The 25,307-nt window shown below is 41.5% G+C and overlaps 1 protein-coding gene and 1 pseudogene across 12 annotated transcripts in view; one reads left to right on the top strand and one right to left on the bottom strand.

The window, feature by feature from the left end:
• Nucleotides 1–531: 531 nt before the first annotated feature.
• Nucleotides 532–25,307, bottom strand: part of Immt (inner membrane mitochondrial protein) — a 39,454-nt gene continuing 14,678 nt past the window's right edge. Inside the window, exons 4-15 of one of the 12 annotated variants that reach the window (XM_050126412.1) lie at nt 23,534–23,642; nt 21,988–22,125; nt 21,584–21,679; nt 16,538–16,674; nt 12,401–12,504; nt 10,799–10,934; nt 9,973–10,102; nt 6,777–6,791; nt 5,716–5,939; nt 3,915–4,046; nt 2,811–2,940; nt 532–1,473 (exon numbers count right to left, since the gene is read on the bottom strand). In XM_050126412.1, coding sequence (XP_049982369.1) covers nt 860–1,473; nt 2,811–2,940; nt 3,915–4,046; nt 5,716–5,939; nt 6,777–6,791; nt 9,973–10,102; nt 10,799–10,934; nt 12,401–12,504; nt 16,538–16,674; nt 21,584–21,679; nt 21,988–22,125; nt 23,534–23,642 — 1,965 coding nt within the window. In that variant the 3' untranslated portion in view covers nt 532–859. Of the gene's footprint in view, nt 1,474–2,810; nt 2,941–3,914; nt 4,047–5,715; nt 5,940–6,776; nt 6,792–9,972; nt 10,103–10,798; nt 10,935–12,400; nt 12,505–16,537; nt 16,675–21,575; nt 21,680–21,987; nt 22,126–23,533; nt 23,643–25,307 lie in introns of those variants that run through there. The other 11 variants (XM_050126415.1, XM_050126414.1, XM_050126413.1 and 8 more) reach the window with 11 other exon arrangements.
• Nucleotides 14,001–14,120, top strand: LOC126491060 (uncharacterized; annotated as a pseudogene).

Here is a 25,307-nt window from a genome sequence, read left to right as displayed (position 1 = left end):
AGAGATGGTAGTATTCGGGGTATGAAGAATTAAGTCAAAAAGTAAATATTTAATGTTTCTTCACCATGGCAACTGTGCCAAACTCAGACTTCACTGGCAGTCTGGCTAAATTCTGATTCCAGGTTCATAACCTCCGTCTACTGAAGATCCTCAGTCCAGGTACTAGGAAGCAACACCACAGCAGGAATAGTGAGCTCAAGAACTCTGATAGAGTACAGATGTGTGTGCTGGATCCCAGTAATGCAGCTTTTCCTTTGGGGAACTATCAACTACTTCTTGTGCCTTTCAATCACTGAGTGCTAGGTCCCCAACTATACACACACTGGCACTTGGCTTCTACATCACTCTTGACTTTGACCATCAGGAGATCCATTCACCCAAACATTCAAAGCCAAAGCAGCAGGCCTTGGATTTCAGGTTACCCAGCTCCGAGCTCTGAAACTGACCACAAGTCCCTACTCCCTGCTTCTCGTGGAAGCTTTCTGCTCAAACAACAAACTGGAAATGGCAATGTGAAAAGGGATAGAGTACTCAGTTTTCATTGTGTTGCTTTATTCAGTTTGCTCCAAGGGCAGAATCAATAGTAGGGATCACAAACATTATTTTGAGTGGCTCACAAGCCTGATCAGTAAAACCTGAAAAACAGGAAGTGTTACACAAGTTGCAAATAAAGCCTCCTGGAGTTCATTGGCATGATAGCAGTGTAAGGACGGTAAATGCAACAGGTGTTAACATCTTGCACAGGACTTGGAACCTGCTCACTTCTAGACAATTCTGGGACCCTTGTTGCAAACCCTGCAGATACCAAAGCTGATTTTCTTTGATATGAAATATGACATTACACAACTCTTCCTAGGCCTTACTCTTGCTGCACTTGAGTGGTTCCTATTCCTACGGCGCTGGCGTATGCAGTCAGGATCTCCACTATCTGCTTAGTTTCTAGGGTCATTCGGGCCTCCTTCAGCCAGTCCTGTGCCACTCTTCTGGACTCCCCTTTTAGCTGATTGACAAACTTTGCTGCCAGCTCCAGGTCACCATGCTCAATACAATAAGAGGCATAAGAGAGCAATTTAAATGTGTTTATATCCTCGGGGTGGAGCTCTGCCGGTGGCTTCAGCTGCTTAGGCGGGAACAGGAGCAGGGACTGCAAGTAGGAAAGGAAGTATTGGTACAGGCTATTTCTGGTTTCGTCAATCATCGCTACCCTTCGGGCTTGTTTTTGAACAGCATAGAAACGGGCTCTTAGGGTCTCTTCACTGTATACCCCCCTGGTCAGGGATTCTGGAGGAATGGCTGCAGTTAAAGCCTGGGTAAATTCATTATCAGAAGAGCTGACTCTGATGGCCTCAACGGCACTCCCCAGGGGGACGGTGGGTGTTTCTGCAGACCAAGTCCTCATGCTGTACTTCAACGCCTCCACGGAAAGCCAGAGCTGGTGGGCTTTTCTTGCTTCTTCTTCAGCAACTGCATGACCTACAAAAATTAAATAAAGACCTTTTTCTGTCTTCTTCACACACACCCCAGATACACCTTGAATAATCTACATCCAATAAGTTAATAAGGCCAAAGCCAGACTTTTTACAAGGTAACAGGAGATGACACAGTTTGACAAGGACCTGATTCTACTAACACTGAAAATACGGGGAGGGTGTAAGTGCACAGCACAAGTTCCCTTCTTCCTATGAGATCCAGGACAATGGCTCTTTTCTGAGGAGGATGGTAAGGTCATTCGTATTTGCAAGATTTCTTTTTTCTTTGGCAAGAGTATATATCCCTGGCTACTTTTGAACTCTATGTAGACTAGGCTGTCCTTGAAATCAAAGATCTGTCTGTCTCTGCCTCCTGAGTGTTGGCATATGGCACTATACCTGGAGATTTCTAATTCAGACATTTTTATATTTGGTAATTTGGTGACGGGACAGTCAAATGATAGGGTTTCTCTGTGTAACCCTGGCTGTCCTAGAACCCTGTAGAGGATGAAGAGGATGGCCTCTTCCTCCCTCTCAAATCGCGGGATTAGAGGCAGGATGGCCTTAAACTCAGAGATCTACCTGCCTCTGCCTCCCTTAAAGGCACCAATGTCTAGCCCTAGGCCAAGAATTTCAAGGCCACCAGTTTGTCCTAGGAAAAAAGCAAAACAAAACACATAAAGATTTCAAAAAAGACTTAGTGAACTAGGAATTAGAGGATGACTCAGTGATTGAGAGCACTGGCTGCTCTTCCAAATGACCCAGGTTCATATCCTAGCACCCACAGGAGGACTTGCAACTCTGTCCGTGACTCTAGTCCCAGAGGATCCAACACCCTTTTCCGGCCTCCTTGGGCCTGCTTGCATGTGCTGTACATGCAAGGCAACATATACACATACGTAAAATTGCTTTTTAAAGTATTTTAACTAAACTAGATATTGACGTTCCTTATGTATTGTGTTTACTTTTACTGTCATGTGACAGAAGGATTCGAGGACACTGCAAGAGGCCTATCTATTAATGTGCTTGTTGTGAAGATGCATGACTTTCAATGTGGCACAACCACCATACAGCAGTAACCACCCTCCCCAATAACCCTGCAATATATGAGGGAAAGTACCTTGAAAATGGTATCTGTGTCATATGTTATTTTAATTTAATTTTTGGGTTTTCTTTTTTTCCAATTTCTTCTCAGAACTCTGTTTAAATTTGTAAAATCTGGGACTTGCCAAGAAATGAGTATCATATAGTGGAGTAGATACGTGCCCCTGTTAGTCTATTAACAAGGCATTATCCTGATAAACTGTGCAGGGTAAAACTGAAACAGCAAAGGAAACTCACTCTGAACAGCCTGCTCTATTCCCCTCAATCTGGCATAGGCAGTGTTTATGTCCAGAGTAAAGTTGTCAACTTGTTCTTGACTGCGTCGACGAAATTCTAACTCTTGTTCAGACAGTTTCTCAGACAGGCCCTGAAATAAAACACAGACGGTGTACAGAGAACTAACGCTGCTACTGTGCTTGCCTCTCAGCCAGATACTAGTCTTTCAGAAACCACAAACTCTGAGTACAAAAGGAGCTTTAAAAATCCCAAAACATAACCAGATGTGGTATACACCTTTAATCCCAGGACACAGGAGGTAGAGACAGGCAAATCTCTGTGAGTTGGAGGCCAGTCTGGTCTACAGAGCGAATTCCAGAACAGGCTGCAAAGCAACCCTGTCTCAAGAAAAAGAAAAGAAAAGAAAAGAAAAAGGTTTTATATTGCCACCCAAACATATCAGATCAATATCTGATCACAAACAATATACCTGATATAAGAATTGGTTCTTTTTTTTGTGTGTGTATGGTTTTTCAAGACAGGGTTTCTTTGTAGCTTTGGAGCCTGTCCTGGAACTAGCTCTTGTAGACCAGGCTGGCCTCGAACTCACAGAGATCCATCTGCCTCTGCCTCCCGAGTGCTGGGATTAAAGGCGTGCGCCACCACCGCCCAGCAAGAATTGGTTCTTTAGATTAACAAAAAAAGCATATTCCACTAAAGCTAGGTAACACTAGTAATCTATTATTATTATTCTTTTCTTTTTTTTCTTTCTTTTAGTTTTCTCAAGACAGGGTTTCTCTTTGTGGCCCTGGTTGTCCTGGAACTCTGTAGATTGACTTGGCCACAAACTCACAGAGATCCTCCTGTCTCTGCTTCCCGAGTGCTGGGATTAAAGGTGTGCGCCACCACTGCTTGGCTTAATCTTATTCTTATCCTCTTAAAGAGTACACTTAAAGGAGAAAGACAAAGGCTATGGTGCAGCTGTACAGAACATGCTTAGCATGTGAGGCTCTGGGCTCCATGCCCAGCTGTAACCCACAAGTGCACGGAAAGGAGAGCTCATAAAGACTCAAGTGGAGATGGAGATGGGGAGGAGAGAGCTGAAGCCTCACCACAGGTCCTCACCTGCTCAAATTCATACTTCAGTTCCTGTTCTTGCACCTTGAGGACATCTCGTAGATGATCAGTGTGGGCAGCGGCCTGTCGTCGAAGCTGGGTCCTCATTTCATTCTCCATAGCATCTCTGACTTCCTCCACCTGTGAAACAAAACATAGATTAGTTCTCAACTTTCCATATGTACATTTAGGAAAAGGGAAAGACAGTAAAATAATGGACTACAGCTGTTGATGGGAACCCCTTTAATGTACCAGGCATAAGTACACAACTTTAACATGAGCTACAAAGCTGAGCACAAGGTTACACAGCTACACCAAAAATAATTTCAAACATGGGTTTCTCTGGCCTCAAACCCTGGGCATTGCCATGTGGCCCCTGACACAGAAACAAACACCATTATTTGCTGAACTACACATTCCACAGGAAGGAACTCATTCCAGAACTTAAGAGGAAAGAAACCCAGTTCAAAGCTGGATTCAAACATAGTTTAATCATAACTGTCTACGTTCAGATTTCCACCTTCTCCATGGTGACAACAGCAACTCTGAAAAATCATTTAAAAAATTTGTACCCACTAGTTACTTCTAAATAAAAAAAAAACTGCCAACAGCTTACTTTCACGTGAATTTAGGCTCAATGTGTGCCAAATGAAAACAAGTTGGGAAAAGCTCCATCCTGCTTTACTGAGCAGTTAGCCATGTGTTCTACAAAACACAATACAAACTGCCTTGAACATGAAACTCATCTTTTCTCAGAATTAACACAGTGAGTCATGAATCCAGCCAGGCCGTGGGTAAGCACTTAGGACAAGTCTGGTTGGACTCATGACAATGCACACACAGACACACACTTGGGATTGGGATTCTTATTTACAAGAGTGCAGGTGAGCAGGAGGCCTGCTGTGAGGCCTCAGCTCCCACTCAACCTCTTCTGTCCACTTTCACTGACCCACAGGTGCTGACTGAGGAGGGGCATGCTGAGACAGTGACAGTGAAGTGTAGAACTAGGTTTAAGGAAAGAGCCAGAGGATGCGAGCACACAGCACAAAGGTCCCAGCGAAAAAGACAGTGCCGAGAAAAACCAAAAACAAAAACCCAAACAAGATCTAGGAACATGAATGGGCTTACAGAAGGCAAGTTTGTAATTAAGAGTTTTTGGGTGTTATTTAAGAATCTGAACTTTTGGGCTCTTACAGTAAACCAGATAAGGCAAGTATATAGCCATGAGTTTCTATTAGCCATGGCTACTTAACATCCTCTTTAAAAACAAATGAACAGAAGTAGAGGGGACTGTTGTGACTTCTAAGGCAGTGGGCTACACAGTGAGATCCTGAGAAACCTATGAGGACAACAACATGGACTAAGGTAGAAAACCAGGTAAGTTTGGAATTGACTACAGATGCAGACCCAAAGTATGGGCTGATGCAAGGATGCGGGGACAGTAGTATCTAAGTGAGTCTCTGAATGCCAGGTGTGATGAAAAGATGGCAACTGGAGCTGTTTCTTCCCCTCCAACAATCACACCCACCAACACCACAGGCAAGAACAGAGCCAGAGCTCAGGAGAGACTTTGAGCTGGTGTGGAGGACACAGTGGGAGCAGGCTGCACACCACAACTGACTCCTCACCCTCTGCATCTGCTCAGCAGAAAGGAAGTCAGCTACATCAAGCCTATTTTAGTTCTGATTCCGGGGAAACAAAGGCCTAAACGCCGCTCTGCTGATGGTTTGGCATGAATTACATCTACTACAAGCAGCTGGTGATGGGACAGGTCAGTAACTAAATGTCAGGCTGTTCTTGTCTCCACTACCTTTCTGTCCTGCTCGGCCTGTATTTCACCTCTGTGGCGCTCCAGGGCTTTTGCCACTGCTGAGTCGAAGGCCCGCTTTTCTTCTAGCTTTTGCCTCTCCAGGGCTAGCTCGATGTGCTGTTTCTCTGTGGCTTTCTGCTGTGCTAGCTCTCTGTTGAGCTGATCAATACGACGATGGGCATGAGCAATCAACGCGTTCAGGTCATCAGTAGAGAGCTTGTCAGCTAAACAGATAACATCAAAAATATTAATGATGTCACAGAAATTATAAAGCAAAAAGTAGCTAATACAAGATTTAAGTCCTCCAGTCAAACTAGAGATTAAGAGCTACTGTACAGCAACTAAAGTTTTGTCAATTCCTAGAAAAATAATAAATAGATGGGCCAAATCAGTTTTTGTAATCTGAACTCATCGTATTCTGGCTTTCTAATTTGCTCTAATTTCACTTCTAAAAACAAAGCTTGTAGACACAATCATTACTACATGTCATTTTATGCAGTGCTATGTTAGCCCTAACAAATATTCAGAAGGAAACCAACTCCTACAAGTTCTCTTCTAAACACACACACACACACACACACACACACACACACACACACACACGTGTAAACAAGTAGTCTGCAGGGCTGGAGAGAAGGCTCTGAGGTTAACAACACTGGCTGCTCTTTCATAGGAACTAGGCTTGATTCCCACATGGAGATTCATAACCATCTATAACTCCAATTCCAGGGCAAGTTGAGGCCCTCCTCTGGCCTCCATAGGTACCAGGCATGCCTGAGATATAGACATACATACCTATAGATAAAACACTCGTTACACACATAATTTTTAAGAAAATTTAAATTAAAAAAACTGCTTCTGCTAAAACTAAGGAGTCTCTTGGCTTTGTTTCTTTAAAAAACAAAGACCATTTTGTGAGTATACATAAACACATCTCAAGTTTACAGCCTTACGATCATTCAACACAGTTGTTCCTAATCATCTATGGATACCAAAGATGTACAATGGGGAATTGCCAAACACTCAAATGCCATTAAAATAAAATAAGCATAATTACTCACCTAGGTCAGAAATACCTACAAAGAAACAGAAGAATAGTTTGAAAAAAGAAGGTGCACACTTTGGTTAGCGATCATTAAATAGCAAGAAAAGAGATTACTGGAAAGCAAAATGTTTATTTCTGATATTTACAGAAAGACAGAGACAACATACATTAAGGCGGGTTGTAATATTTTAAAAGAACAAAAGAATCACTGGCATTAAAAGCTGTTCTATTTAGAAGGGATTTATCACTGTCTCATCGTAACAAATCAACTAAACATTTTCCCTGAGGACACAATTTATTATTGTCAACTGACTCATGTACAGACTATTTCTCCATCCCATTCTGAGTTCCAGTGGCAAACCTCCTCCAACTTTCCCATTCTTCTAGAAGGAATGCTTTTTTCAGGGGAATTCTGGAACCGTGTCTTTGCAGATCCTGTTACCTTTCTGCTTTCTCCTGAGAGCTGCGCTAAAGGGGTGGACCACAGCAGGCTTCTTAGAAAATTTCACGGGAACATTGCATTAAATTTACATTTAACTTGTGCAAATTAAACCAAGAACTACGACTGCTGAAGTTTAAATGATGTCCTCATCATGATCACAAACACCAGTGAACCAGTGACGACAGAAGTCGAAGCTGTCAGCCTCAGTGACTGCCTCTCTCTGTTTCCCTGGGCCACTCTGGAGCTAGACCCCAGGCTCTCAAGCACACTAGACAAGTGCTGTACCACTAAGCTTTGCCTACAATCAAATTTTAGCCTTTTACTTCGAGACAACTCTAAGTTATTTAAGCTGCTCTTAAACTCACCCTGTAGCCCAGGAATCTGCAGTACCCTTGCCTCAGCCTCCTCAAATACCTGGGATTATCTATCTGCACAACTAGGCTTGTGTCTAGTATGAAGCTTGTTAAGGTACCTCTGGCTTTAAATTGAAAGATAATGATTTCTCATTAAAAGGATTTGGTTCTGTGTCAAAAGAAAAACTGACAAAGTTGGTTGGGACAATGTAAAAAATGACTGTACAGGGCACATGAATACAGCAGTGTGCACTACAGTCCATAAGCAATAAAGGAGATGTGCTCATGGACTCTTGATTTGGGTTTTATCAGTCCCAAGCACTTTTTCAAAACTTTATTTTTATGTATAATGTCTGTGTTTGCATGAGTGTTTATGGGTACTATGTGAACGCAGGTGCCTGCAGAGGCCAGAAGAAAGCATAAGATCCCCTAAAACTGGAGTTACACATGTGAGCTACTATGTAAGTGCTAGGGACCACACCCCACCCCTGGGTATTCTGTGAGAGCAGTAAGTAAAACTTTTAAAACTGATCATTCTATCCAGACCCCAAGCATTTTTTATACTTGACATAATGATATAGCCTTCAATAAGAGCTTCATTTAGGGGCTGGAGAGATGGCTCAGAGGTTAAGAGCACTGTCTGCTCTTCCAAAGGTCCTGAGTTCAAATCCCAGCAACCACATGGTTGCTCACAACCATCTGTAATGAGGTCTGGTGCCCTTTTCTGGCCTGCAGACATACATACAGACAGAACATTGTATACATAATAAATAAATAAATATTTTTTTAAAAAAAGAGCTTCATTTACAGGTTCTTCTTAAACCTGTAGTGGTTGCTATCCTATTCTATATTATTTTAGTGTTTAATATTTTTAAAAGGGCATTGCATCTATTTATTTATTTGGGTTGAAGTGTGTCATGGCAACTGTGTGGAGTCAGAGAACAACTTTAGGGAGTTGATTATCTCTTTCCTCCATGTGGGTCCAGGTTTGGCAGCACGTGCCCATACTGCCTAGACTTCTCTTCGGAGAGACGCAATACCAGCTCACTTGACTGATATATATAAGGGATATTTGGCTGTTTCAATTTCTTCCTTTTCTTTCTTTTTAGTTCTTTTTGGTGCTGGGGACTAAACTCAGAGCTTGCACACGTTAGCCTAATGCTCTACCACTGAGCCACCCTCCCTCTAGCCTAATCCTCTCACCACTTTTTTTTCTTTCTATTGTTGATGATGAGGAGTGGGGGCGGGGTAAGGTTCTAACATATTGCTCTGTCCTGAAACTTGCATACAAACCACGCTGACCTCAAACTCACAGAGATCCACTCATTTCTGCCTCCAAAGTATAGCATTAGAGGCATGTGCCACCACACCAGGCCCTTTGTGCTTTGTTAGTGCTGAGACTCCAACCCAGGGCCTCTTGCACACATGGAGAGTCTTCGACCACTGAACTACACCCCTAGTTCTCAAATTCTGTGCTCTTAAAACAGTGCCTCAATGCACTTTTCTGAGTTTCTTCAGCAAATACACAGGAGCTAAAATGCTGGGGCAGGAGTATAAACATCAGGTTCGCTACACTATACATCACAGTCCAACAAACAAGTTGCTAAACAACTGATCCCTAGAATCTTCCTATTCATGTCATGTTCCTGGTATACACAATAGGTGGCCCATATCAGTTCACCCTCATATGACTGTGGCACCTTAATTTTATGTTTTTGAGACAAGGTCTCATTATGTAGCTCAGGATGTCTTGGAACTCATTATGTATGTAGACCAGGCTGACTTTCAAACCAGACTGGATCCTTGTTCCTCTGCCTCCCAAGTATTGGGACTGAAGGTATGCACTATCACAGCTGGCAACTGTGACCACCTTTTAACTAATTAGGGCATCAACCGCTCCTTAATTTCATAATCTCAGAAGAATGAATTTTCCAGTTAGGAACAGCAGTGAACGCCTGTAATCCCTAGCACTAGAGAGGCTGAAACTGGTGAGTAACAAAGCTTGAGAACAGTCTGAAGAAGTTGGGGTTGCTAATAGAATTTTCTGCCTTAATTAATCCATTCCAAAAATTTTTAAGTATCAAATGATTTGATTAAGTATATAGACATTACATATCTTAACAAAGTTAATTATTCTAACTCACTTGGATCCTATTTGTAATTTTTGAGTAGCAAATTAGAACTGAATCTTGAATCATACAGAATTAAACACTAGCTGAGGTACTGCTCACCATGATGAAAACTATAGCAGTAATGCCAATGTTCTACTTGCTAAAGCGGCAACAGAGATAAACAATACCCTATATGCTAAGTGTACTCCAGAAGCATTGAGATTGGAAGTCTGGACTTGAAGCAGGTTTGGATTAGTTGATTAGCTGCTAAAATCCAGAAAGAAAATGGATATTAGTTGTACTTACTCATCCCTTTCCATCCAGGAGTTATGTCGGGAGTAATACTGTCCAGTTCTTTTCTAAAGTCATCTCTTGCTTGGACTACAAGTTCATGATACTGAGACACCACTTTAGCCTCGGACTGAGCAGCCTGAACCTAAGCAGATACAAGAAGTCTCTGACTAAATGGAACAAAAAGTACCATTTACACTCTAAGAAACCAATCTGACTAGAGGGTACAAACAAAATACAGAAATCTAAAGATCAGAAAATAGAAATTAAACCTGTCTTCTTTTTTAGGTTTTGTGTGTGTGTGTGTGTGTGTGTGTGTGTGTGTGTGTGTGGTTTTTTGGAGACGGAGTTTCTTTATATAATAGTGCTAGCTGTCCTGAGTTATAGAACAGGCTGGCCTCGAACTCACAGAGATCCGCCTACCTGCATCCCAAGTGCTGGGATTAAAGGCATCCACCACCATGCCTGGCTTTCTTTACATTTTTTATTTCTTAGGTGAAAGCGTGTGTTTTGCCTGTGTATATGTGAGTTTTCATGTGTCATAGGATGTGAACAGAAGCCAGTGGACACCTTGTGGGAACCAGTTCTCTCCTTCCACTAACAGAACCCCAGAAATCCAATTAAGATCACTGTTCTTGTAGGCAAGTGCTCTTCTATTGCTACTAACCCTCCCACACAAACTTTAGAAGCAGTTAGCACTAGTATTTTTTTTCTTTTTACAATAAATACATTTACAATGAAAAATTTAGATAGTAGGAATCTTATTATTTTCTTGAATTCTTAGAAATGCTTTAATAGATATTTTAAAATATAAAATATTATGAACACTTCAGAAACATACCTTTTTGACCACATTATCCAGATCAACTATCATGTTGTGAAGTTTCCCCTCTGCAGCAGTTATATGAGGCTTGGCCCCAGCAACCTCTCTTTTCTTTGCATCTTCAATTACACTTTTCATCTTCTCTAACTCTTCTCTGAGGCAAAAAGGAAAAAAAATAGGGCTCAGTATAATTCTTATCAACTTTATTAGTTTTGATATAAATATACGACAGGAATAGCCAGCCGGGTAGTGGTGGCACACACCTTTAATCCCAGCACTTGGGAGGCAGAGGCAGGTGGATCTCTGTGAGTTCGAGGCCAGCCTGGTCTACAAGAGCTAGTTCCAAAACAGGCCCCAAAGCTACAGAGAAACCCTGTCTTGAAAAAAAAAAAAAAAAAAAAAAAAAAAACAGGAATAGCCTAAGGCTATGTGTGAGATTCAGGTTTTAGAACAGACCTATATCAGTTTCAGTGCTTTACCTTAGTTATGTTGGTTAGCTTTTTGTCAACTTGCCCCAAGCTGCAATCATCTAAGACAGAACCTCAACTGAGAACAGGTCCCCATCAGACTGGTCTGTAGGCAAGCCTGGGAAGCATATTTTGGATTGATGATTGCTGTGAAGAGCCCAGCTAACTGTGGGTAGGTACCATCCCTAGGGGCAGGTGGTCCTGGTAGATATAAGAAACCAGACTGAGCAAGCCATGGGGAACAAGCTATAAGCAAAGTTCCTCTATGGCCTCTGCTTCAGTTCCTGCCTCCAACTGAGTTCCTTCCTTCAGTGATGGAATGTTGATTGGGATGTGTGAGACAAATAAGTCCTTTCTTCCCCATGGTCTTTATCATAGCAAGAGAAACCAAACTAAGATACTAGCTTTAGCCAGTTTGTAGGAAGAAAGGTCAAGGTAGCACATTGCTCAATAAATTAACTACTTTTGTAGTTCTGGCAAACTGTTATAATAAATATTCTCAATTCTGATAAAACTGTACTGATCATCCCATTAATATCTAGAAATTATCCAGGTAATGGTGGCACATACCTTTAATCCTAGCACTCGGGAGGCAGAGGCAGGTTGGTCTACAGAGTATGTTCCAGGACAATCAGAGCTACATACAGAGAAACCTTGTTTCAGAAAAGAAAAAGAAAAAAAGAATCTAGAAATTAGAACAGAACAATGGTAACTGAGTAGACACAATTTCTAAGCAGCAATCCAATGCAAATCTGACTTTTATGTATTTTTATGTGCACTGGTGTTTTGTCTACATGTATGTCTGCGTGAGGGTGTCAGAACCCCTGAAACTGAAGTTACAGTCTTGAGCTGCCATGAGGGTGCTGGAAATTGAACTCAGGTCCTCTGGAAGAGCAGCCAGTGCTCTGAACCACTGAGCCATGTTTCCAGCCCCCAACAAACCTGACTTTTAAACAAACTATTTTAGTTTAATTGTGCTTCATGAATTTATTCTTCCAAATCTTCCTGTTCCTGGAGCCAGTTCAGAGCATACACTGGTGGAGAAGGGAATGGTTTCTCTGCCTCTTCATTTATCCAAATCACACAGAGTCCAAAGGAAGCCACCAGGAGGCTCTAATTACTTGTTAAATTGTTAAAGTCCATGAGTAATTACTTGGCTTTGAGAAGGGCATCAGCAGCTTCATCAACTGCCTTTCTTCGTTCCTTCAACGCACCCTCCACTGTCCGCCACTGGGCCGACTTCTTCTCACCTGCGATCTAAACAAAATTTTTAGTTATATAAGAATAACAAATTCCTTTCCCTAGGATTATATGCAGAATTCTGTGCCATTAAATTCCGAGAAAAAATTATAGACAGTGTTTCTCCAGAAGAGAAATTCATTATCTCACAGGGTTAGGAATTTTTGCTGTTTGTTTTTTAAGACAAGATTTCTCTGTGTAGTTCTGGTTTTGTGGAACTTGATCTGCAAACCAGGCTGGCCTCAAAGTCATAGAAATCCACCTGCCTCTGCCTCCTAGGTGCTTGGATAAAAGGTATGCACCATCACTGCCTGACTGGGTTAGGAATTTTTTTTAATGTGTTTATTATTAGATTTTCAAAACAGCCAGGCCTGGTGGTACATGCCTTTAATCTCAACACTCAAGGACTCGAGACAGATGGATCTCTGTGAATTCCAGCCAGCCTATTCTACATAGGGCATTGTAGGATAGGGCAACACAGTTGACTTCAGGAGTTTCCTTCAGCAGCAATTCTCCACATTACACTTCTAGACATCTGATACAGTCTCTGTTTTAAGGGCACATCAATTACCAGTGGAGAATTTAAAATTAGTCTTCTTGATGAAGAGATAACTTTTACTGCATTAGACCACTGTGACAGTCTAATAAAATTAGTCTTAGAATAAAAATTTTTACCCTTAAATTGAAATTCCAAAAGATTACAAAAGAATTCCTTTCAACACACTAGTAAAATATTTAAAATCATAAAACATAGAAACTGACACCTAGTGACAAGACTAATAAACCCCCTCAATTTAATACTGATGATTATAAACATTTCAAATGATATCCAAGTACTACAATGAAATATTAGAAAGATGAACCTTGCCTCTTACTACTGAACTCTTCATAAAGATACAAACAGGAATGACAAAGATATATCATTCTGAAGGCAATCCAGGTTTACAGAGGCCTAGAAAGAAGACCCCTGTAAGTGCAATTGTTTCCCAACACTATGAAAAAATAATTCCAGACCTGATGGTGGTGGCGTATGCCTTTAATCTCATCACTTGAACAGCAGAGGCAGGCAGACTTCTAAGCCTAGGCCAGCCTGGTCTACAAATCGAGTTCCAGGACAGCCAGGGCTGTCACACAGAGAAACCCTGTCTCTAAATAATAAATGAAACAAAAAACAAAAGAGAATGAAAGAAAGAAAAATTAATTCAGGACCATCCGGATGGTTCAACAGAAAAGAGGTTTTCACACAAACCTGACAACCTGAGTTTTATCCCTGAGATCCATATAAATAAGCTGGAGGCAGGGGCATGCATCTGTAATGCCAGCATCCCGACACCGAGGCAGGAGACGGAAGCAGAGGAATCACCCGATAGCTAATGGGCCACTAGCCAACACTACACAATATGACAGAAACCAGAGACACTGCCTCATCAAAGCAAAAGGAACTGACTCCTTAAAGTTGTCTTCCGACCTCAATACGAGCACCATGACATGAACACACGCATACTCATATACTCATCTATGGCCATACCGCCCTGAATGCACCCCATCTCGTCTGATCTCGGAAACTAAGTAGGGTGGCGCCTGGTTAGTACTTGGGATGGCAGACTGCCTGGGAATACCAGGTGCTATAGGCTGATCAGTGCGGCTGTTATACTCTCTGAACTTCAGGCAAGCTTTTTTTTAATTAAGATACAAATAAAATATCACTACAGTCTAAACTCTAGTTCCAAGGCTTCTGACACCCTCACATAGGCATACACAAACCAGTAAGCATAAAATAAAAATAAAGTTAATAAAATTTATGAATGAATGAATGAATGAATGAATGAAACAACTGAACCACATCCTGCTGTAGCTGGGACCTGTGTTGATGTCCATAGTCTAAGTTACCACCAAAGGCCACACGGATGTCAGTGTCTGTGCTATCACTCAAGGATATACTGATATGAGCAGTCTGCGCTACCACCTGAGGCCATGGTGAAGTACAGGCAGTATCTCACTGCTACCAAAGGCCATGTCTGGGTCCGAGGCCCTATGGCAGTCAAGGTTTGTGTTGATGTCTATGATGTGAGGTACCACCAAAGGTCATGCGGAGTCCATGGTGGGCACTGCTACCTGAAGTCATGTAGATGCTCACAGCCCATGCAGCTGCCAGGGGCCATCATGATCTGAGTGGCCCGAGCTGCTATCAAGGGCCCTGCCTGGGTCTGTGGTCTTATTACAGCTGGGTCTCTGTTGATGCCCATGGCCTATGTCAGCACCAAAGGTCATGCAGGTGTCTATGGTCTGGGCTGCAGCCAGAAGTCATGTAGATATCCATAGGCTGTATTGTCACCAAGAGGCATATTGATGTGGCTGACCTGAGGTCATGTTGATGTTCGTGGTTCCAGCAGCCTATGAGGGTCATGTCAGGCTCTATGGTTCTACTGAAGCAGGAGGCCATGGTCATGGTTTGTGCTTTTGCTAGAAACAGAGTGGCAGTCCATGGACCATGCTTTCCACCGACTATGAAGTGCAAGGAGACTCCTTTTGCCATATTGATAAGTGCGCCTACGAAAGGCCTCTGTGACACCCCCACACACACACACACAAAAAAGAAGTAACAGCCTAGACAGGAAGTTATTAAAGAGAACTCTGAACAGTAATTCTCCACAAATGGTGGCTGCTGGTAGAGGTGTGGGAGGGGAGGAACTCAGTTCTATAATAAGGGACAGGCCACTAGAATCTGACCATGTTCCAGCAAATACGCAGATAACACAGAGGACTGTCTTTTTTTTTATACTTCTTTTTGCTGTTGTTATTTGTTTAGTTTTTAAGACAGGGTTTCCAGGCAACTATAGAGCCAGTCCTAGAACTCACTCTGTAGACCTGGCTGGCCTTCAACTCACAGAGATCCATCTGCCTCTGGCTCCTGAGTGCTGGATTAAAGGCGTGCACCACCACCACCATCTGTTTTGTTTCTTTTTTAACTTCTTTTGAAAGTGTCTACGGTATATAGAAAATTTTAGTATTATTTCTTAAAATTTCATATCATTCTAAAATATCTAAAAATTTAAAGTTTAGTTACAGAAATGCTTGGCTGGACATGGTAGTGCACGCCTGTAATTTCAGCATATGGGAGGCAAGGCAGGCAGATCTTTGAGTTCTAGGGTAGCCTGGTCTAGTTAGTTCCAGGACAGACAGAGCTACACAGAGAAACCCCATCTGCCCAAAAAATTAATTAATTAATTAATTAATGGTTAAAAAAACCACATTGAAGGACTATTAAGAAGAGCAAATGTAAACTCAAGCCAGGTGAGGCTGTATCCACCTAGCAATCTTAGCACTTTCCAAGTACAGACAGAAGCATCTTGTGTTCAAGCTTATCCTTAGCTACAGTGAGCTCAGCACCAGCCTGTAATAATAATAAAATTATTTTATTGAAAACACTGCTTAAAAGTTGGAAACTACATTTTAACATTTGCTGAAGATATTACTAATAGGTATCGTGTATCAGCCACACAATGAATTCAGTATCAGCCTGAACAACGAGACCCTGTCTCAAAAAACAAAACCACCAAGTTCTCACACGGTAACAGTTCTGTGGTTCATGTAAAACATATATGAAGGTTTTTCTCAATTTTGTTTGGTTGTTTGTTTTGAGACAAAGTCTCACTATGAAGCACTGACTAGCCTGGAACCTGCCATGTAAATCAGGCTGGTCTCAAACCCAAAAGATCTGCCTACCTCTGTCTTCCTTGTGCTGAGATTAAAGATATGCACTAACATTCTCCAGCTGTTTTGTATTTTTAAGACAATTATTGTAGCTAAACATACACCTGTTATATCCCTACTCAGGAGGCTTATACAAGAGTATCACTGCAAGAATGAGGCCAGGCTGGCCTCCTTAATGAATTGCAGGTTAGACTGGGATACACACACAGTGAGAAGATCCTGATTTAAAAATACAGAAGGAAAAAGAGTTATTGTTGACTGTCTTTACTCTGTGAGAAAGCCTGTATCGGACAGAAACAATCGGTCTATTACACAGATCAACTCCTCTGTGGCGCACCTCAGAACTGTCCATGGCTGTTTTCAGTACGTTGGAGTGTGCATTGACAGCCTGAACTGCAGCATTCTGGGCTGTAATAGCCTGCAGAGTAACAGATGCAGTCTGGCTCAGGGCATCTTCTAAACTCTTGGCTAAAGCTGAAAAGAGAAACAACAGTTAAAAACAAATCCTCCTTGCAAAAGACTAAACTCTCTCTTATCCTAAGTCTTCCAGTGCTTCTCAAAAACACACCAAACAGGGCTGGAGAGATGGCTCAGAGGTTAAGAGCATTGCCTGCTCTTCCAAAGGTCCTGAGTTCAATTCCCAGCAACCCCATGGTGGCTCACAACCATCTGTAATGAGGTCTGGTGCCCTCTTCTGGCCTTCAGACATACATGCAGAAAGAAAATATTGTACACATAATAAATAAATAAATATTAAAAAAAAACACACACACCAAACAAAATAATCTATACATGGGACCCAATTTTAGGAAAGCATAATTCTCTTCAAAGTACAGGGGCTGTGGTGGGAATGTAGTGAGAAAAATGGCTTGGAGCAGTGCTGTATTTGCAGAGGACCAGGCTTTAGTACCTGTAACTTGACATCTGGCCTCCACAGGTACCAGGCACATGCATGGTACACATACACACATGCACGGAAACATTCACACAGACAAAAACAATCAATAAATCATAAAAAGGAAATATGGATGGCAGATCTGTCAGAGTTTACTATATTATTTTCACTTTTATAAAGCTTGAATTTTCTAAAATAAAAGGCGCTTTAGGGGAAAGATATCTTAGAAAGTCTAATATAATCAATAAATAAAGGTTTAGAATATTCTGAAGGGAATACATACACGTAGCATAATCATTAACTATTTCATTTCATAAAAATTGCAGACTCACCAGAAAAAAAATGCCTATTTTCTACTTCTCAACAAAATATACAAAGAAATCAAGAAATTGGACACCAAAAGATCACATAATCCAATTAAAAAAAAAAAATGGAGTACAGACCTAAACAGAGAACTCTCAACAGAGGAATCTAAAATGGCCGAAAGACACTTAAGGAAATGTTCAACATCCTTAGTCATCAGAGAAATGCAAATCAAAACAACTGAGATTCCATCTTGCACGTGTAAGAAGGGCCAAGATCAAAAACACTGATGACAACTTATGCTGGAGAGGTTGTGGGGAAAAGGGAACACTTCTGCATTGCTGATGGGAATGCAAGCTGGGACAACCCCTTTGGATGTCAGTGTGGCGATTTCTCAGAAAATTAGGAAACAACCTTCCTCAAGACCCAGTAATACCACTCTTGGGTATATATCCAAACAATGCTCAATCATGCCACAAGGACATGTGCTCAACTATGTTAATGGAATTGTTTGTCATAACCAGAACCTGGAAACAACCTACGTGTTCCTTGACCAAAGAATGGATAAGTAAATTGTGATACACTTACACAATAGAGTACTACACAGCAGAAAAAACTAACGACAGCTTGAATTTTGCAGGAAAATGGATGGAGCTAGAAAACATCATTTTGAGTGAGGTAACCCAGACCCAGAAAGACAATTATCACATGTACTCACTCATAGGTGGTTTTTAAACATAAAGCAAAGAAAGCCAGCCTACAAACCACAATCCCAGAGAACTTAGACAACAATGCGGACACTAAGAGAGACAGACATAGATCAAATCTACATGAGAAGTAGAAAGTAGAAAAAGACAAGATCTCCTGAGTAAATTGGGAGCATGGGGACCTTGGGGGAGGGTTGAAGAGGGGAGGGGAAAGACAGAGAGGGGAGCAGAGAAAAATGTAGAGCTCAATAAATATCATGAAAAAAAAAAAAAGGAAAACCCGTAGTACTTTTCCAGGATACAAGAAGATACCAGACCAAGGAGAAAGGAAACACACAAGAAAACATGACAACAAAAAAGTAAAGAAAAAGCTGTGTGTGGTGGTCCTTAATCCCAACACTCAGGAGTCAGCGGCAGGAATACCACCACACATTACACAGCAAACCTTACCTCAAGCAAGGCTGATGAGAAGGCTCAACAGGTAAAGGTACATGCTGTCAAGCCTAACAAAGTGAGTTCAATCCCTGAAACACATATGGTGCAAGGAGAAAACTGACTCCCACATGGTCTCTGATCTCCATATATACATGCCCAGGTACTTCTGCCCCCAGACACATATAAACATAAATAAGTAAGATTTTAAGGCAGACCTCGTCTAAAACAAAGAAACAAAATTAAACAAACAACAACATAATAACAAAAACCAAAGGAAGGCTTGGAATGGACAGTTTCTCCACAAAAGCACAAAAGAAGTCAACAGCAATATCGGCTATATTAAAAGCTGTCTTTCCTCTCTCTCCCTTTTTTTTTTATTCTGTGAGAATCTGGAGGAGACATAGTGTGCAAGTGTACACAGGTAAGTGAAAAAGGCAATAGTGAGAAAATACCAAAAACGCAGCTTAATCTAAAGAGCAAGGTATCAAGAGACCAAGAGGGAAGTGAGGAAAAAGAGGTACTTGGATCTTGGGAGTTTTTTTTGAGACGGTGTTTCTCTGTGTAGCCCTGGCTATCCTGGAACTCACTCTATAGACCAGGCTGACCTTGAACTCACAAAGATCCGCCTGACTCGGCATCTTGAGGGGTAGGATTAAAGTGTGTGCTACTTTCTTTAGATATCTATCTACTATGCTCTAATCCTTGATTTTAAAAAAAGTGTACATGCATACATAGTTCTAAGGCTTAAAGGAAAATTAAGAAGCAAAGCCACGATGCTAAACCTTTTCAGTTTGTCTAAATCAAACCATGAGAATTTAAACCCACCCCAAAGAGAACAGCCACAGCAGAATATTCTGCATCTCCAATGGATAACTTAAGTCAAAGCACCATATGATAAAGGGACAGAAAGAAAAGTGAGGAGAAAATATGAATTCAACACATACTCTTATATTTTAGATGACTGAGGCAGAAAAATTGTGAGGTCAAGGCCATTCTGTGCTACACAATAAAGTCAAAATCAGTTTGAGCTACTTATGGAAAAAAGTATCAAAGAGACAGACAAGAAGAGGGGGAAGAAATATGACCATTATGGAAAACTGGGAAAATATAAAAACATTTCACTGAGAATTTGTTCATTTGACTAACATTTTCAATTATCTCTAACAAGGCCAAGAATGAAACAGAACGCACACAGTTAAAACAGCAAAAGAGCCGGGCGGCAGTGGTGCACGCCTTTAATCCCAGCACTCGGGAGGCAGAGGCAGGTGGATCTCTATGAGTTTTGGCCAGTCTGGTCTACAGAGCAATTTTCAGAACTGGCTCCATAGCTACTGAGAAACCCTGTTTTGAAAACAAAACAAAACAAAAAAACAAACAAACAAAAAATAGCAAAAGAACCACTCAAGTCCAGCGCTTACACAGATGCCCTACTCCTAAGGCCCCTTCTTCCACATCTATTCTCTCTCACAATGGCAACTCCTCAGAACAGGGCAGAACCAACAAGGGGTCAAAGAAACAAAGCAGCAGAAAAAACAAGTGATGTCACCAGAGAGAAAATTCACAAAGCTGCAGGAGAATTTGAAAGTCACTTTCTGTTCAGCGAGAACCCTTTTACACCCCTTACTTCCAAAGTCACTAACACACAACAGTGCAGTCAGTGACAAGTCTGCACCTCCTGAAAACAGGGGCATCTATTACCATTTTTTAAACTATCAAAAACCTAACAGGGGGCTGGGGAGATGGCTCAGTGGGTAAAATGCTCGCTGCTCAAACATAAGGATTCAAGTTCAGATCCCCACCAGCTACGTAAAAGCTGTGCACTGCAGCAAGTGCATCTGTAACCACAGTGCTGGGGTGGACAGTCAGGCAGACCTAGGAGGCCCAATGACCAGTCAGTCTCACCCAGCGGCTCTTAACCTTCCTAATGCTGCAACCTCTTAATACAGTTCCTCATGTTGGTGACTCCCAACTATAACATTTTTTTTGCTGTTACTTCATAACTATAATTTTGCTACATTATGAATCATAATGTAAATATCTGATATACAGATGGTCTTAGGTGATCCCCAAAGGGGTTATAACCCACAGGATGAGACCTAGCTGAAACAACAAGTTGAAGGGTCAATGAGAGAGATCTTGTCTCAAAAAAATTAGGTGGAGGGCTGGAGAGATGGCTCAGAGGTTAAGAGCACTGGCTGCTCTTCCAGAGGTCCTGAGTTCAATTCCCAGCAACCACATGGTGACTCACAACCATCTGTAATGAGATCTGGCGCCCTCCTCTGGCGTGTGGACATACATCGAGGCAGAATGTTGTATACATAATAAATAAATAAATCTTTAAAAAAAATAACAAAAAATTAGGTGGAGAGCAATACAGGAAAATATCTGAAGTCAATCTCTGGGCTCTAGACACTCACGTACAGATAAGTGAACCTGAACGAACACACACACACACACACACACACACACACACACACCACAAAATAACAGAACTGAAAGTTAAGAGGAAATACACTTATTTTGCTAAAGACTAGCAACATGTAGAACACCCTCTTTCCCAAGATTGTCAACAGAGAGAGTCCGGAGTGGATGTATTATAGGCTCATAGACATACATACAAGCTTCCCCCACCCCTTCCTGAGACAGGGTTTCTCTGTGTAGCCTTGGCTGTCCTGGAATTAGCTCTGTAGACCAGGCTGTCCTCAAATTCACAGAGATCCACCTGCCTCTGTCCCCAACTGTTGGGATTAAAGGCATGTGCCACCACTGCCTAACTAAGCATACAAGTTTTAAAGGTTGAAATAATTCAGTTCTGTTCTATGGAGTTATAACAAAAGCTTTGTACTAGAAATAATAAAATGGATTTGCTATGTTCACCAGTTACAACTCATGTGACCTGGGGGAGAGCCGTTTTGAAGAAAAGAGCACAGTTGATGAAATGATGGTGGGAGCCAGCCAACCACATGAAGAAACAAAGGAAACCCCAACCAGCTATTGGATGACAAGCGGATGACGGATGAAGACAGCGACTTGATTTACATACACTCCTTCTCAACTTGTTCTTGCTTTTCCTGTTGTGCTAGGCGAGCTGCGACTTCTTCAGGTGGTCGCTCCCTTACAGAAGATGAGAATGCTTCCTCTTGCAGCAAAAGTGAACAAGAGGAAAGCAAATTTCAACATTTTCAACAGCTAACAAGGATACAAAGTACTGATGGCAATGCAGGGTGGCAAGGACTCTATATATCACCCTCTTCCGATTCAACAGGAAATGAGGGATTCGCTGGTAACTTTTTCAAGGATTACCTTCGACTTTGAAATTTAAATCTTTCCTAGGCAAATCTGAGGGCTGGAAACCAGTCTAGGTACACATTTTCCAAAGTATCTGAGGGCTGAGGCATATAGATGGGAGAAAACATCTATATCACAACACATGAATAATTAAACTACCTGAGGTTACAGATGTGGGTTTTCCTTCACCAATGTCGGAACTATCAGTTTTTACAGCGTCCTCATGCTGAACCGCAGGGGCTGGGACCGAAAGTGTGTCACCTGCTGCAGAAATAATTTGAGCTGCCCCTGTAGATGCTATAAATACATATTATGCATGGTACTTGTACTGCCTTTAACCCACAGGCAAGAATCTACTGCAGAGCACTTCACACTGTACTACTTAAAAACACAAATGCTTCTACGACCCTGTGTGTGAATGAATAACCACAGAAACAGAAAACTGAAAAAAGTTGAGAAAGTACAAGGCAAAGTCTTCTCAGCACCTACAGACACTTTAATCCCTCTTACCTTAAAGAAAGGCTTCTAGTAACAGTGCCAAATCTAAGCACAGGGAAGTGGACATCAGAGTAATTTACCAAAAAGGAACAGCAAAAGAAAAAGGAGTCTGTGTCACAGGAGGAGAGATAGAAGAAAGCAATCAGCAGAGGGACTCGGACAGCCCTGAAGTATGGCAGAGATAAAGGAAGACATGAAAGATGTGGAACAGGATGACAGTTTCAAACATAGGGAAGATGATGTTCACAGTGAAGACAGTGTGTGAAGAAAGAACTCATTTAAAAGAAAAAAAACTTCAGAAAGACTAATTTATAAACAAAAATGTTGATGTAAGAGAAAAACAATTCTAGAGATGAAATGGGTAGGAAACAAGTAAAATGAGACAAATTTTGTTTTAAAAATTAAAAGCCTCGTTCAAAAGATAAACCTATATTGTTAACAAAACCTATTGACTGGTCTCCCTGTTTCTGCCCTGGCTTATGTATCTATGTACTGTTCTGTTTTTGAGGCAGTCTCAGTCACTCAGGCTATTCCTTGAACTCACTATGTAGTTGAGGTTAGTTTTGGATTGTTAATCTTCCTGCCTGTCTCCCAAGTGCTAGGATTATGTACCACCACTTACTGACAAAACAAATCTTCTAAAAATAGATGCTAGACATAAAGCCCCTGGCTCAGACCCTCCAACATCTCTCCACTCCACTCCAAATATAAAACAAAACTCTTACTATGGCTTCCAGGCCACCTTTCTGCTTCCTTGGTAGACCTGCCACTGTTCCCACTCACTCAGCTCCTTCCTGGACATGGTGAGCCTTGGCACCAACTGGTGCCTGGGATACTTTACCACAGCAGGTATCTCTCTGACTTTCTCACTCCCTTCTAGCTTTCTAGCTTTTGCTCAAACAACACCTTTCAGGTAAGATTTCCTGATTTATCCTGATTAAAGCCACAAATACCCTTCCTCCCCTGGCTGACTCTGTGCTTCACCCATCTGTAGATAAAGTTCCTCCTCTTGTCCCATCAAGGAATATTAGCACACTGTTTTCTCATTGTGAAGTATTTGTTCACTGGTAGGTCCCCAGCTTCTATAGTGCACACTCAGGGAGTATTTGCTTAATCAGAGTCCAGTGATTCATCAAGTCAGAAGTAACTGTAGACATTGAGACAACTTCTCCTATTATACCTTCCAAAGAGTAGCTCTAACAAGTACCTGCTGAAGCTGGAGTGTCTCCCTTCTGTTTCTGGGATTGTGCCATGGGCAGCCTGGAGTCTTTCATCACCTCTGATACGCTGGAGATTTTTAGTGGACCAGACTGTATCTTGGAAAGGGAAATGTTTGATATTTAGAATACAATGTTACCTTTAGAAGGGAACATAATAATATTCTTTTTTAAAGGTCAGGTTATCAACATTTTGCAATATACTCATAGAAAGAAGCTGTCATTACTACAAAAATGTATTCCAAAAACTTAATTCCAAAGGACTAGCCCATGTATAGCATTAAAGGCTTCCATGAAATAATAAAGCATATGATATATGACATCCCTTTTTTATCTCTGACACTGAAAAGGCTATCTCCACCTCTACAATATGCAGTCAGTTAGGAACAAAGGACTGATGAGCGGCGGAGTGAAAAGAAACATTAGCTTGGTGTTTCTTTTATTGCCAGGATTCATGCAATTACACATGAGGGGAGGGGACAAGAGAGAAGGGGGGAGGAAAGGGGAGAAGGGGGGAGGAGAGGAAGGAGGAGATGAAAAAGCAAAAAAAGGAAGAAAGGAGATAGGGGACCAATGGCCAGCTTCTGGGCCAACATCTAACCATTCTTGGCTTCATTCACTGTATCCTCTTTATTTTCAACATTTATTTATCGGAGGGAGAGGCACACAGCACAGCACTCATATGGCAGAAGAACAACTTGCAAGAGTCAGCCCTTTCCTTCCAACATGTGATCATTGGTCTTGACGGCAAGACTTTACCTACTGAACCATCTTGACAGCCTATTGTAAGACAATCCTTACAATATCATTTTTATATTTGGCTCTTAAGAAACTAAAAATGTTTAAAAGTTCCTGGCAAACGGTGACACAAAAGCATGGCAGTGCTTATTTCAGAAGAGTCTACACTGACATGAATATAATCTATAATTTTTCAGAAATCTGGGGAATGAAGACTGAAGACAGGAAAGACCAGGTACATGGGAATGCCTTTACTTCAGAAGACAAGTGGGATATGAAAGGATCAAGGTCAAGGTAGATTAAACAAAATAGAGAGCTAACAAAATAAAAACAGTAACAGAAAATCTAGCAATTCTAATCCAGCAACCTGGTAACCACTACTATCTGTACTACTAAAAAAGCAAATAGGGAGCTGAGGGCTCAGTGGTAGAGCCCTGTTGAGCTCTGAGCTCAATCCCTAGCACCACTGGGGGACAAGAGCACGTGGGCTTTGAGATAGTACAGTACAGTATACTATGCTGGTCAAGTACAAACAGTCTGCAAAGCAACTAGGCAACTAGTAGTGAGCACAGGCAAAAGCCATTCAGAGATAAATAATTCATTCACAAATGATGATACTTGTGATTATGCTGACTAGGAAATAAACACTATTCTCAACTTCTCAGCCAGACACCCTGCTCCTAGAAGTGAGTATTACAGGGGCATTACTGTCTGTTTTAGTCACTGCAAACCTTTTAAAGGTCTAAGAAATAACGAATTAGAAGACCAGCCAGGAACAATGTGATTGGTTATGATGAAGAAACCAGGGAACACTTTTTAATCAATAGAATTGGTCTCTAGGCCATTCTAGATACTGGACTTAACTATCTGATCAGCCACGTCCAGCCTCATAGCATAAAGAAAGAAATATCTAATGCAAACAAACCAAAAAACCCATGCTCTTTTGTACATCTCTTCTATCTGTGTGTAAACAAGATGCTGTGTTTGAATTAAGAAATACTTAAGATTAGTAGATGGAGCAATGCC

This window comes from Alexandromys fortis, unplaced genomic scaffold (assembly GCF_014885135.2).
Source record: "Alexandromys fortis isolate MF-2015 unplaced genomic scaffold, M_Fortis_MF-2015_v1.1 scaffold_257, whole genome shotgun sequence".
Classification (NCBI taxonomy): Eukaryota; Metazoa; Chordata; class Mammalia; order Rodentia; family Cricetidae; genus Alexandromys; species Alexandromys fortis.
The sequence above is the reverse complement of the archived record's forward strand: the minus strand, read 5'-3'. Positions and strand labels throughout refer to the sequence as shown.